Here is a 15,127-nt window from a genome sequence, read left to right on the forward strand (position 1 = left end):
GGACAGCTAAACATGTATCCAAGGAACCTTATGTATTGTGCCTTGAGTTCCATTATGGAAAAGGCATGATATAAATGAAACAAATGCCTGCATGCTTCTACTTTTATTGCCACATGTGGCTAGAATACCCTGTACAAAATAATTCTTCACCTTAACCCAGTAGACCTATACATAGAGATAAGTGTATTAGAATGAATTCTCAAGTGTCTAGTCTTTGGTCTGACAATAAAACTTATGAGGCTAACGGAAAAGCAGGATAAGTCCTCAAGTATACATGTGTGTGGGTAAGTGTTAAATATAAGAGCTGATTACAAATCCAGAGTTCCTTTATGTATGTGCAATCTGATTACATAGTGAAGCATGGTTATACACTACCATTTTGCGAGTAAACTTTTCCTCAATAGAGACTGACAGCAAGATGGATGAAGTCAAATACAGGGCAATTCCAGAGAAAAGGTGTTTCAGTCTTCAAGGCACCTGGGACTGGTCCAGAGGTTCACCTTCTAGCTGGACAATTGACTGTAAACTCACAGTCAAAGTAACACTAGAGCAGTTCATAAGCAATAATCTGAATGTCTTAAGAGTGGTTCAATGAAAGCCCAGGTATCAATCCATGTGAGGATCTGTGGCACAACTTTAAAGTAGCTATTCACCAATGGTCCCCATTCCACTGGCAGAGATGGAGTTCGGCCAGAAAGAATAGAAAAACACTGCAAAATCCATATGCACAAAGCTGACAGAGACTTATCTGAGAAGGCTAGCAGCTGTAAATGCTGCCACAAATGCTTCTTTACTTGGGGATGAATACTTATGAAAAGTGCCAGTTTGTTTTTGTTTCCTTAACTTTTGTGCCATAATAAATATATTTTCCATCCTCACAGTGCAGAATAACTTGTGTATATCAAATGGTAACAATGTCAATTCAATCTATGTAACACAAAATGTGGAAAAGGCAATGGGGGTGGTGGTAAAAAATTCTGCTAATGAAATGCATATCTTTGTATATGCTAATGTTAATGTGTTATTTCTAAATTAAAAATCACAGTCCTTTTCTGACTGAAACCATATTTCTTGATTAACATCAAACAAAACATTAATGACAGATAGAAAACATTTTTGAAGTGTTTAAGTGTAATGGTTAATAGAAACTTCTTTGCATATAAATAATTGGGAGCAACTGTAGTAATGACTGGTGTATAGTTCACAAATTTAAAACATGACTTAAATAGGAAAAGTAGTATTTTACTATATTGTTGGAATCTGTAAATTCAAGAACTTACAAAATCTCTATTCAATTAACATTTTGTTTTTAAATAAAACTTATAGTTAGCCAGGTATAACTAGAAACAAGTGAGAAGGCATGTAAAATACCTTTTAGGTGCTCTTCTGTGATTACAGGGCGCAAATTAAGTTTTATTCCAGAAAATAGGTTTTACCTTCACCATAGCCTTATACTGGGGGCATAGAGCCTCTCTGGTATCTGTGCACTGGCAAAATTCCAATATGGATCTATCATGCTATGGGACTACTCATGAATTAAGGTCTGGAGGCCATGTGTATTAAGCCCTAATATACATGTCTACATACCCAATGGCCCAACACTCAGACTGTCATTTTAAACACAGATCAGGCAAGTCAATGGGTGTGACCACTCTGGCAGAGTCAACCAGTATTACTCTGATCTGTTAGCCTGCATTAGCTGCCATGTGGTCAACATAAGCCTCACATATGACTTCAAGATAAATTTCAGGTGCTGTACTGTTTAACAATCATTGCGAAAAGGCTTGTGTGACTTAAGCAGAAAATTTCAGGAGCCTGCAAACATTGTATGTTTAGTCGAAGCACAATTGTCTGAGGAAACCTCCTACTTGTCAACATACTCCAAGCTATACATAAAAACATCCCTAATTCTCAAAAGAACAAGACTATACCCCACCTCCTCTTTCCACAGTATCTCACTATGCTGTATCTTCCTATCTAAAATATATATCTATAATACACAAATATACCTCTATTATTCACAAATATACAGTTTATTTGCAACAAAAGTAGCCATAAATAAAACCTTTTTTATTCTTTGATGTAATTTACAAGCTACCAGGTACCATGTATTTTACAATGGTCACTTTAAAATTGATGCAGTCAAAGAATGGCCCAGACTGAACAGAAAGCTGTTGATGATGAAGCAAATGATATTAAGATGAAGTCAAAGTAATACTGTAACAGGTAAGTGGCAAAAAGCAGCTTTGCCATAATAAATCAGACTCGTAATGTTGCATGAGTTCTGGCTGATAACAAAACTGAGTGCCATGCGATTCTCAGCATTATTGCCTGCAGTCTGGTTATTGTCTGTACAGTCCTCTTTCTTATCTTGCAGTTATTAAAATGAAAGAGTTAAAAACTATAGCAGCAACAAGCAAACCCCTGTGACAGGAAGGCAAGGGTTAAAGAACTAAAAAAAAGTTTATACAGTGTGCTTAAGGAAGGTCTTCCGAGTTTATCTTCCATCAGCTGGAGTTCGACTGAGAGACAACATGACTCGGGCAAATCGATCACACAGTTCATGGGTGGAATAAGACGGTAACTTTGGTGGGTCACTGAAACCTTTAATTTCTGTAGAACAATCTAGCAATTTTGGCAGGAAATCCGTTAGCTTTTCTTGCAAGTTAGCTGTAAATGAGACAAAATATTTATTTTTAATTGATCAGTTGGGTTTATGCATTGTATATGCAGTCAGTGGATGATATAAAAGAAAAGGAAACTTGTGGCACGGGGGCCAATTACATTGGAAATAATTAGGAATGGAAGTGATCATTATCAGCTGATGAATCTGAGTTTGCAGTGGCTGACCATACAAGAAAACTTGGGCTTGCAGTGGACAACTCAATGAAAATGTTGACCCAATGTGTGGCTGCAGTGAAAAACATTAATTCCAATTAGGAAATGAAATGGGGGACAAAACAAAACCTATTATTACAATGTTCTTCTGTAAATTTATGGTGTGGCCACATATAGTATATTGTGCTTAGTTCTGATATTGCAGACTTGGAAAAGGTGCAGAAAGGGCAATTAAATAGACAGCAGGGCTGAACAACTCCCCAGTGAAGAAAAGTTGAAACACTGGGTCTTTTTGGCTTAAGAAAAGAATGAGCAAGGGGAGTTAGGGGTTTGAGGCAACTGCCTAAAATCATATATGGTGTGCAGAAAGTGTACTGGGATACAAACTAGAATGTGAGAAAAACATCTGGAGTGGTTGAAAGCTTCAGCATGGATAAAAAGTAATATTTCTCAGAGTGCATAGTTAAACTATGGACTTCCCAAGCCAAGATGTAGTGATGGTCACCAACCTGCATGGTTTCAGTGGGGGACTGGTATAACATTACCTATTTAGAGAAAACCCCTTTGGGAGGAAGGGATGGTGACTGGGTTGTAAAGAACCATGTGATAGGTTTCATGCCTGTGGTTGCACATTCACACCCAGCCTCCAACAGGGAAGGGCAAGCTATTGTTACACATCATAAACTTCAGAAAGCTTTTATAAAAGTAGTACAAGATAGATAATACAGGCATTGGCCTGCAATACTGAACACACAGCTGGAGAGTAGATTCAAATGTAGTTAACACGGCCATACACAAAGGGGAAAAGTGATGACTGCACGTAACAGCTATTTCACAGAGGAATTAATGACAATGGTGTTAAAATCAACCAACATGCATTGCTCTTATGATTATGAATGTTCTGTCCAGGAGATTTTTAAAACATTATGTCACAAAATGTGTTTATGTATTAATTGATTCCAACAGTTGATCTCCAATTGCCCCATGTACTGGCCATTAGTACATGAAGTGGACAACTCCTCATACTTTGCATTTCAGTGATACATGAAAATACAGGAAATGCCACTTAAAACCGACTTCCTGTTTTAAATCATTAGAGAGAAAGAGTATATTTAAAAATAACTTACGCTCCATTTCTTGTCCCAGATAGGAACACCATCTGTTTCTCATATCTTCTACAGCAACAATATCTTTTTCCTCAGTTTCATCCACCAACAACAATGGTAGACATGGGACAATTAGCTCATTCATGATTTCCAGCCCTTTATTGACTTCTTCATCATCTCCAGATTCAAACAGGGTCGCAGCACACTCATTTAACATCTTCATGCAACATTAAGAGATTTTTTAAAAAAAATAGCATTCACATTACACCATGTCTAACAAATATATTCAGTTTTTCTTAAAGTACAAGCTATTTGTCCAAACACCTGAGAATTAGGGGCATCAAACATAATCAGGGCATTTTCTGTGGCCTAACTGGATGCTTATCTGAAAGCATTTTTATTGACTTAATATCTCAAGTACAGTGGCCATATACAGAACAGGATACAATTCTTAAATCTCTGATAGCTATAAAAAAGAGGAAATTTCAGCAGATGGACCTTATTGTGCAAACTACACCTGCTGAAATTTTCTTTTCTACATTGATATTAAAGGTGAAGGAGCCATGGCCAGTTTTGCATATGGCCAGCCTAATTGCAACTAAGGCACTAAGGCTGTCTGGACAGCAATTGCTTTAAGCGTGCTAGTGAATAATGCTTAAGTACAGCTTTACTCAGAAAGCACTGTCAGGTAACAAAGTGAAGTGGCTGTAAATTCTCTCACCTATCTTCAAACTAAGTTCTTACCCTTTTCAAATACTTGCTATAGGTTAGAAAGATAAAAACAGAGTAAGTCAGAAAGGCCCTCCTGGGCTATCTAGTCTTACCCCTGGCTCCAGCTGGCTCCCCTCATGACATGCCTACCATGTGCATGTTATTTCATCTCATACTATAGCTGTCCTTTGTCAGTATCATAACTCATTTGTATCTGTTCCTTGTGTACTGTTAGTTTTGTTGAGCCATATAGCACCAAAGCTGCTCAAACACTGTGAATGGAATCCACATGCTTTTTAAGAAATAAGCAGCACAGGCTGAATATGATACACTGGAACTACTTGTAAGAGTGAAACAATTCCTAGCTATTCCTAGTTTTTTAGACTTGAAAATAAATGGTATGGTAGAATTAAGATAACATGCACTTTTAAGTAAATTAAGATTTTACTCAAACTGCAATATTATACACTATTTGAATCACACTGCAAACATGCTGGCAGTTTTAGAAAGGAGTTTTATGGATTGTACTTACTAGCAAACATTCTCTTCTATAATGGGACATCAATTCTTCATCATGCCCTCTATATAAGCCTTTTGATGAGAGCTCTTTGTTCTTATGATAAGCAGAGATAAGATACAGCAAGGCTTCTTTAAAACTGGAACAAGTATTAATGAAACAAATTATTTTTCAAAGTGCTAATTTGCTAAAGTCAAATTACAGTCCACCCTGTAGTGATTAACATATGGTATCAAGAAGGAAAAGTCCACCATTAAGTATCCAAGTAGCAACAATGGTTTTAGATGGAACTGAAACTAAACCCTTGTGTTTTACAAGTGCCACCTTTATAAGAATTGAAGTCAGGGCCCAATTCAAGGTGTTGGTGATGACCTATAAAGCCCTTAACGGCTTGGGTCCTGGTTACCTGAAGGAGCGCTTACGTCCATATATGCCCGCCTGCCCGCCCCTTGAGATCAGCGGGAGAGGCCCTTCTCCGGGAACCCTCCGTGAAGGAAATTAGGAGGGTAAGTACTCGGAGCAGGGCTTTCTCTGCGGTGGCGCCCAATCTATGGAATATGCTCCCCAGAGAGGTCTGCCTGGTGCCGTCATTATTTGTTTTTCGGTGCCAGGCTAAGACCTTTTTATTCAAACATTATTTTAATTGTTAATATTATTTATTTATTTTATTCTTTGGCCAGGGAGACTTAATTTATACTGTTAGATTATATTGTTTTATATGATGTTAATTATTTATGTTTGTGAGCCGCCCCGAGGCTTTGGCGAATGGGGCGGCATAGCAGTTCCCTAAATAAATAATAAAAAATAAATAAGAAAGTTGCAGGAATTGACAAAGAAATTTGCCCTCAGACAAACAGCCCAGTATAATAATAGTGCAATTCTATATGAAAGCTTACTTTTCCCCCCTCCTAAGGTAATAAAAGACAAGATGATAATTTTGGTCTCTACCAAAATATAACACCAGTGAGAGGACTAACAAAAGGAGAACAGTAACTTTCATGAAGACTGCTTATATGCAAGGCCTATTTCTAATGAATTCTGCTTGTAAGCTCTTGGTTATCTATTGCAGGGGGGCATGATGTGACAGGGCACCTTCTGTACCTGCTCAGAGCTTTCTGGCTATAGAAGATGCTTCAAGACCTGCAAGTGCAGGGCTAGCTCTCAAGCTATCCCTTCCATCCCTTCATCCTTCTACCATTAATAAAAAAGCTACAATAATATGGTTTCAGTTATTCAGCAATTTTTATACAATGTATCTAAAATACAAACTCATTAATATTTTGAAATTATCAACCACCTTTCTAAGGAAATAGTATTGTAGTCTGTACAAAAAAGCAGAGATTTCATAATGTCCCTTCCAGACTCCCTCCCCTTACTCATGCCTTCATCACAGATTACCCCCTGTTGTCTATGTATACTGTATACACAAGAATTATATTTCAAATATTCAGCAGGAGTTTTAAGATGATCTTAACAGATAGCCTGTGGATTACTTACTTCTTCTTTTGAAACAGTTCTAATCCCACCATGAGATACACAGTTGTCTCCCTGAAATTTCTGTATTCTTGGTGCCACCACTTTATGTAAAAGAAAAAAGTGATCATTTTTGTGAAAAAATATTGAAAAATAAAAGTTTAGTCCTATCACAGTGCAAGTTCCTAATAGCTATGCATATGCCAACTGCAGTCACGTAAATAAGAAAACTACTATAATTCTGAAATGCAGTATTTCTTGGATTGTTCAGTATACCCTGCCCTACTTTGAGTTCCACTTTTCTACTTTTTCTACTGCTGTGCTGTCACTACCTATTGCATGAAGCTGTTTCCAAGCAATTAAACTGAAATGGTAGAGTTTCAGGAAGAAACAAATTCCTCTGAAAATTTGCAGCATCTGATAATTTGCATTGTCCAATGGATTTTAAAAGACAATATATTTACTTCACAATATGTAAGAGAAAATATTTCAAACATAAAAGTACTAGCCTCATAATCTTCCATGCTAACTTCATCTGGCTTTATCATTTCAATTTTGGCTTGAGCCACTTTCATAATGTTTCTGCACCTTAAGAAGAAAAAGAAAAACACAAATCAAAATGACATTGAGAGCAACAACAGGATCTTTCCAAGTGATAGCAGTTCCAAAGGTAACAGCCAATTCCCAGGGATCTCTTTCCACAGGCCTACCATCTCTTGTGGGTATTTTTCATTTTTTTTTTTTCGCAGAAGCATCTCAAGATCATTTTGAACCACTTCAAGACTTTATACAGGATGGAAGGAAAACGGGAAGTTGTGCAAACTGCTTTTCAAAATAAATGAATATGGCATTTTCTTGTAAGAGTAGGCTTGGAAAAGAGAAAGGGGTTTTTAACTTGGATCTTTCATTTCTTCTTAAGAGATCTACTCACTGAGCATCACCAAGTGATTGGCCAGACACTGATTATGCAAATTTTAATTAGCACTAGCAGATTCAATTTATATGGCTTGGCATTTTGAACTAGCCCAATGCACTGCTGAAAATAATGTGTCAGATGATTTTTTTATATAACTGAGGAATGGGAGACACATACTGACTGTGTTTATTTTTTTAAAAATAGAATGTCTACTTTCTAAAACATGTGATTGGTTATGAAATTCCAGCCTTGAACAAGTTTACCTGTTTAGCCAAATAGAAAATGATAAGCAAACAGTTCTATGTCTAAGGAAGAACAGAGTTGTTGCAGTTTTTATTCCTTCTCCAACCTTTTTTTAATTTTGCATGGTCCTATTTCTATTTTCTCATCGTATTTTGCTTTCATCTTCTTAATGCATTTTTTGTCACCCATCCCTCATTTTACAGTCCTTCATCTTGAAGTGCTGCTTACTATGAGGAATACAGCCACCCTTGGAATAGATTTATGCTATCAGTATGCATGATTGGAAAGAGCACCAGATATGCTCTGTTTAGTGATACAGATCAGAGTGCACCACAGAATTTTATTTAACTTAAGACATTATATCACATGAGCTCCTTTCCCTCATGCCTTTGATGGAAGCATAATGCTGACAGTTATAATTAAGCGTCACAAGGTGGAGCTAAAGCACTATTTCTAAATATTACTGAGGACAGGGGAGAGCAGGCAAATATCCTCTTGGGAAACAGTGATTGTTCAGGTTGCTTCGAAATGTCTAAGCCCAGGACAGACAAGTACAGAACCACATGCCTAAGGTGAGCTAATTTAGAATGTAGTAAGAAACAGTGTATATGGCAGAAGTGGAATGACTGGCTTGAGTTCCCTTCCTATTTTCTCAGGCCTCAACAAATCCACTTGCTAGCTGACACTGGTCTCCAGCTAGCACAGCGAGTTCTCAGTCACACATGGTGAAACTAGGATGATCCTCACCACTACCTCCACCACCGACTTTTCTGTTCCACAGAGGGAAAGAGACAGGGAAGACGAGGCACTGTTGTCAAATGGTGGCAGAAGTACATCTGCGCAGTGGTGCTACTCACCTTTCCCACTAGCAAAGGCAGTGGGTGTGGGGGAGGATGTTGCATAGCACTGGTCAGAGAACAGGTAGCTACTTGACACTGCTCAGGATCACTAGGGAGCTTCTTGCCTGCATTGTGTATCTGTCTGTTCTCACTGCCATCCTTTCCTGCTGGGAAAAGCTAGCACAGGAATGAGGTGCTCAGGGTACCACTGAGCATTATGACCCAACTTACAGTTCAGGCAGCAAGCAGCTTGTAACCTGTGGACTGTGCTCCCTGACTTAACAGATTCTTTGCTTCGTTGCATCTTTGACCAGTGTAGAGCCTGATGGCTCTTCTTTCATGCCAGAACTTTTAATCACAATTCACCATACTTGCAGGAATATAGAAGTTGATTCCTGGAGGGCTGAGATATGTAATCCTACAGCAAAAGTACTTCTTGTTACCTATGGAACCTTTTTATTAGTTGGCACCTGTCCCCTGGAATCTACATTTTAAAAGGCTTAGAACCTGAGAGAAGTCATTCACAAACGGGCACATCATAACAGAAAAATCAACTAGAAACCATTGACATTAGGAAAGAAAATAATTATTTTTATAAAAAGGCTGTACCAAAAAGAAAGAAAACTATGAAGAAGAGCTTGACTGCATGCAAAATATGAAGAACATGTCAAAGTTCAGTAATGAATAACAATCATGTGTAAATAAGAAACTGGTGCTCTATAAAGTCTCTGTTCAAAGTTTGTTTTGTAAACAGTCTGATTCAGAAGTGCCTACATAATTACCTTTCATCAAAACTCAAATTGTGATCTGCAAATTGCTCCAGCAATGTTCTCTCAATTATTTTCTTTGGGGCCTGATTTTGGATGAAGTAGACAATTGCATGATGCAAACGGTAATCACACTCAGGAGGCGTGTCTTCTTGGGCTAGTTTGAGTAACCGTGCATATTCTGATTTTATTGCCTATATACAAAAGAATGACACACATTGTCAATTTAACATTTAGCAGCCTAATTAGTTAGTACCATGGCACATTAAAAGTTATAGTTCCTACATTACTTTAATTATACATGTGTATCATTAAGAACAGCAATATTCTTGGTCAGGAACAGTGTTTGGGTTCAGTGGGGATGAGTCCATCCTCCAAGATGTAACTTGATGCCTTATTTGTGTATACAATATAAAGTCTTGCAATAAGAAAATTGTAATTTTTGAAGTAAAAATATGCTTTAAAAATTGGTTATAGTCATCAACATTCATGAAAATGTGCAAGACACAGTATTAAACCAGTTTTTACTACTACATTGCCTTGAATAGTATTTGAAGTGATCCTATGGCCCCACAAACAGTGTTTAGCTGGGCACAGGATACTCTTAATTCCAGATTTAAAAGGAAACCGTTCTAACCTTGGAGATCTATGCAGAAATCCTTCCAGTTCAGAAAAGAACTGTTCTAGCTAGGTCTCTAAGGGTCAGGAAGTTGACCTTGGACAGAGGAGTAAAGGTGCCATTTTGGAGGGGAGGGGAGCATGCACTGTATAAGCCTCTACAGCCTCCTTCTTTCCTTTTCCCCAAGTGCCCCAGCTTGAGGGTTGAAAAATGTCAGTCTAGCAAAATTCAGTGAGAGGTATGGGATAGTATTTGCCTGCACTGCTGCTCCTGCTCTGCATCGAATGCACATAAGGCCTCGAGTTCAGAGGCTCAAGGGTATCAAGGGTGCAATTTGAGAAGACTGCACCCTTGATCATATTAAAACAAAAATTCTTTGGTTCAACACAAGACTATATTACTTTGATATTTGAGAAAGGCTAATCTACTAGCAGTTGGGTAACAGGTGAGTTGGACCAAGTTAACAAATTCAAGAGCACCTTAATATTTTTAAAATATTCAGAAAAGACACATTTTGAAGAAACAAGAAACATTTACTATCTATAAACCTATGGAAGGCAACAGAAAGCACCAGCAAATTTTCCTGTAAGAAAGACACAGAACATTTAGAAAGCTAAAGAGTAATGAAGTCTGGATTTAACAGATCATGTTCATGGATGGTTCTTGTCCCTTCCCTGTGAACTCCAACATTTTCCCATCCATATCCTCCTTGAACAGACTACTGTGGAACAGACTACTAGGGAAACATACTGATTCCACTGCAAGATAGCGTTTTACTTAATGGCCCAGTTCATATATTATGATAACCCACCTTCTTTTTTTAAAAAAAAAAATGTGATTCATCATGAATGAGGCAGCATGCTGACAAGCTGAAGTCATAACCATCATAAGCCATAATCTGGTTTATGACACTGGCTTGATGATGAAGAAATAAACCAGATTCCTGGTTCATGTGGAACACCAAGTAAACCATCACAGGAAGGTTTATTTAGCCTCTTCCACCTGAAGCTTCTCTCTCCACAACAAGCATGCTGCTTCGTTTACAATAAACCACAGTTTAGCGTGATATGCACGTGGAGCCAGTAAATTAACACTCAGGTTTTTTTTCCCCAATAGTGAGTTTTGCATTGTATAAGCTGGTTTTAGAAGATACAGTTTGAGATAATCTGAGATAATCTGGAATCCATATAGGATTTGGATTCCGGCTGAAAACAGTAGACAGGGAAACAGGGACACTGCAAGGCAGGAGGCAAGGAATAGCCACTAACAATCAATCATACCATGGGCTCAGTAAGCAGGCTTATGAAAAACACTTTTGACTTTCTATACAGAAGTGAGTAAATAAATTAGGCAATCTTTCATTAACTATGATTTTCTATTTCTTCCAAATTGAATGGACAATTTGACTTCAGATCAACTCAGAATACAAAGTCATGATCTGAAATTGGCTTAATATTTTGGTATATTTTAAGCTATGAACCATAGTTCACAGGCTTGATATAATAAGAATCTATAGTTAATTCATGACAATGAAGTTCATCCATATCTCTCACTCATTAAGCCAAGACTGGGTCCTCCAAACCAACTTAAATGGCATTGTGACTGCAAGTGATACTGGCACCAGTGATCATGTTTATTATTTCTCATTTTATTTATTTTGGTTAGGTATAAACCAGCTGTAGGATCCAAAGATTTAGAAAAACACAAGAAAGCAACTGAACATTTTAATTATAAATTCATCACTGACTACAGAAGTAAATGGGAATGTTTCTTAAGTGCATTTCTTTGAATCTAAACCATATTTTAAAAATTCTCAACCTCTCTTCAACACAATTACCCACTTTAAACATCAATCAGAAGTTTTCTTTTTGTGACTTTCTTTAAATTAATGTATCTTAGGATCAAAACTATGCTTTTAAAATCATTCCAGCCTCTCTGGTTCACTTAAAACAATACTTTATGTAGTATAAACTGGAAAGTTATAAGGCTAGAGCACAATGATTCCGTGATCATATTGCCAGGTCTAAAAACTTGTTGTATAGATGCCCTTGCATAAGTTTAATCAGGACATTTCATGATTAAAGGGAGACTATGAGATGGATCAATGCCATAAAGGAATCCACAGTCTTGAGTTTACAGGAGCTGAGCAAGACTGTCAAGGACAAGATATTCCGGAGGGAATTAAGTCACAGAATCACCCTAAGTCAGAAATAACTTGACAGCATGTAACATCAACAAATTAAATTAATCATTGTTGGCATGAGGAATTCTACCAATAACTATGCATGCCAGGAAAATGAAATATACCACAAAAAGGCTCTAGGCAATAGAGCTTGGATCTTTGATCCATGCATCAAGCGAAGCACAGTGTTTAGAAAGCATTGGGGGAACTTAAAATTACATTACACCTTCTTCAGAGGGAAGGAAGAGGTATAACTACAGAATTATAGGAGAGACCAAGCTGAAGCTATGTCTAGTTATGAACACCATGACTTAGCACACATAGTGTCTCATGTTGCCGAGGGAAACACTGATCTGTTTTGTAATCTTACATGATTTTCTGTACTGTTTTAAAGACTAGAGTGGCAGCCATCAAGCCTACTTAGAGTTCTGGAATCCAAATGCAAGGCATTTATTGTGCTCTTATCATGTCTCATTGCAGCACTGAGATCCAAGCTCTACAAAAAGTTCTTCCTTCCCTGCTTTTCAACTATACAATCTCTAGGTGGAGGTGGAAATGTATTTGTGTTATTCCACAACAGCACATCAGGAAAAAGAACACCACTTTCTTCACTGTAATTAAATAACTCATTTTCCCTATTTTTTTAAAGTGTTGAACTGCTCTGAAAACCAGAAGTAAAACTGGAGTATGACAACTTTATCCTAAAAGTCCATAAACAACTGTAAGGAATCATGTGCACATAATATATGCCTAATGTTGAAAAGCCAAAAGTGAAACCAACAGGAGCTAGAGTGTTTCTGGTCTAGGCTTTTTTGTGGAATCCTGCTCCCCAATTCACAGCATTTTATGGCAGACCCATATTGCCCTTCTATGCTTTCCCATTGTCTTTTACAACTTTTTTCTAACCAGAAAGAGTAGAAATAAAAAGTTACAAAAGTCTTTTGATTTTTAGCACAATGAAACATGTTCAAAGCCATGTACTTTTAGAGCAGAGTTTAAGCTCCGCAAGTCCATTGTCTGGCCTTCTAGAGCTTCCCACTGGTGTGCTGTGTTTCTGTTTTTATTTATTTGATGTGAGAAGTTGTGAGTTGACTGCATTTATGGTTGGAACAATGCATTAAAAAATCTTGGATGCCATCATATTTACTTATCTCTCTGGACAAAACACATTTAAAATAAAGAACTTCAAAAACAGTCTAACTCTGAATTACAGTTAAAGTACAAAGACAAGCAGAGGAAAAGTTGAAACTGTTGTACCTGAAAGAACCCAGCTTCTGGCCCACACCTGTCATACACATTCGTGGCTTTACCTATAGCCATGATAATACCTTGCATGTTTGGAGACAGCATGACCTGTTACAGGAGATTTAATACATACAGATTCACTGAACACTAAAAATATATATTGGTATATGCCTTTACATACTCATGCCAGATATAGCAAGTGCATGCCCACAAGGCAATGGCAAACATTTAAGTGTTAAATTTTGGCCTTAAAAATCACTGCCCTTTTCTAAAACACTAATGATATAACCTAGATTTAAGCTATAATAATAATTGGAATACTTCAGGCAGTTAAGAGGGGAAAAAAACTTCACACACATGCAGAGTTGACACTTGAAAGTGGGATGATAGCAATTTGAATTAGTAAATCACACTTGTAAGAGATTATAAATTCCTAAACAAGGTATAAGTGCCTGATTCTTCTCAGGTTCAACTTGATTTCTTAATTCTTATATCTGTATATTTTCATGGGCATGTCTGTTTAAGCAAGCTGTCAAAGTACTTGTCCTAATTTCATTTCCCAACCCAGGTTGTCTGTACAGTGCTTCAGGCAGAGCACTGAAGAGTCCTTGGGACACAGAATTTAATATTATTAAATCTTAGAGAAACATTTAACATAGACATAAAAAGTAAAAGAACACAAGACAGTTTAACAGTCAAGTTTTTATAACTGAGAAGCAATTCTCTACATGCATTGCTAGTCTACATAGTACACTCCTTTTGATCTGGGAGCGCTCAGAATAGAATAGAAGATGACAAATGAGAACTATACAACACAATGACTCCGTAGTAATGCACTATGCAAATACAGGGGGCAAGTGTAACCCACTAACTTTTCTATTTAGATACACATACAAATTCATAGATGAGTCAAGATGCTGTCTACTTATACTGTACTGGCTTTCACCGAATGTGAACTTCCATCAGAGATACAGAACCCTATTCAGCTCAGTGAACAAGCTCTATCTGGGGGGAAATGTTCACAGATTGCAAGACTGAAAAAAAGATGAGCCAAAAACACCAATGTATTTTACCTTAAAACTCTTACTGTCAATAATTAAATTAATAGGGTAAAAAAAGAAAAACTGGGAAGCCACCAAACTACTGGTGGTTGGAGAAAAGAGAGTGGGGCCAAAGAACTGGGCATGACCTTTATGAACACCTGAAGACTTAACTGGGATCCCTGCAGGGTCAGATTTGGCCTCTGCATGCCTGAGTCGTACGATTTCTGAAAGTAATGAAGTGCGGATAGAATATCTGTAGTGAGATGCACTTTTGGTATTTAAGTTGGTTCCAATTATAATCAAAATGAACTCAAAATAACTTTTACTTTAAAATAACTTTTACCTCAGACACCCATATTCTTCTCCCTGTACATTTAAGTTCCCACTGGATCTCAAAGGACTACCTACCAGCTGGTAGATTTTTCTCTTGCCCAGAAACTCTGTAGATCCAGTGGATCTAGGCTGTAGCTGCATGCCAGATGCTCAGGTTGTGTTATTGCCTCACAAATGCATCTAGTGGGATCCCTCTAAACTAAAGCTGTAACACACTCATAGTGAACAAAATTTCCCCATCAAATTGCAAAAAGAAGAGAACTATGAGAGATGGCACATAGAATCCATGATCCAT

At 37.4% G+C, this 15,127-nt stretch overlaps 1 protein-coding gene across 8 annotated transcripts in view; it reads right to left on the reverse strand.

The window, feature by feature from the left end:
- Positions 1–1,221: 1,221 nt before the first annotated feature.
- The window catches only part of USP25 (ubiquitin specific peptidase 25), a 65,887-nt gene continuing 51,981 nt past the window's right edge, over positions 1,222–15,127 (reverse strand). For 6 of the 8 annotated variants that reach the window (XM_044442780.1, XM_044442779.1, XM_044442778.1 and 3 more), the window contains 7 exons: positions 13,469–13,564; positions 9,426–9,604; positions 7,155–7,233; positions 6,670–6,749; positions 5,188–5,311; positions 3,966–4,161; positions 1,222–2,670 (listed from right to left, as the gene is read on the reverse strand). In XM_044442780.1, coding sequence (XP_044298715.1) covers positions 2,498–2,670; positions 3,966–4,161; positions 5,188–5,311; positions 6,670–6,749; positions 7,155–7,233; positions 9,426–9,604; positions 13,469–13,564 — 927 coding nt within the window. In that variant the 3' untranslated portion in view covers positions 1,222–2,497. The remainder of the gene's footprint in view (positions 2,671–3,965; positions 4,162–5,187; positions 5,312–6,669; positions 6,750–7,154; positions 7,234–9,425; positions 9,605–13,468; positions 13,565–15,127) is intronic. The other 2 variants (XM_044442781.1, XM_044442782.1) reach the window with 1 other exon arrangement.

The sequence above is a fragment of the Varanus komodoensis genome, unplaced genomic scaffold, assembly GCF_004798865.1.
Source record: "Varanus komodoensis strain SLA01 unplaced genomic scaffold, ASM479886v1 scaffold4, whole genome shotgun sequence".
Lineage (NCBI taxonomy): Eukaryota > Metazoa > Chordata > Lepidosauria > Squamata > Varanidae > Varanus > Varanus komodoensis.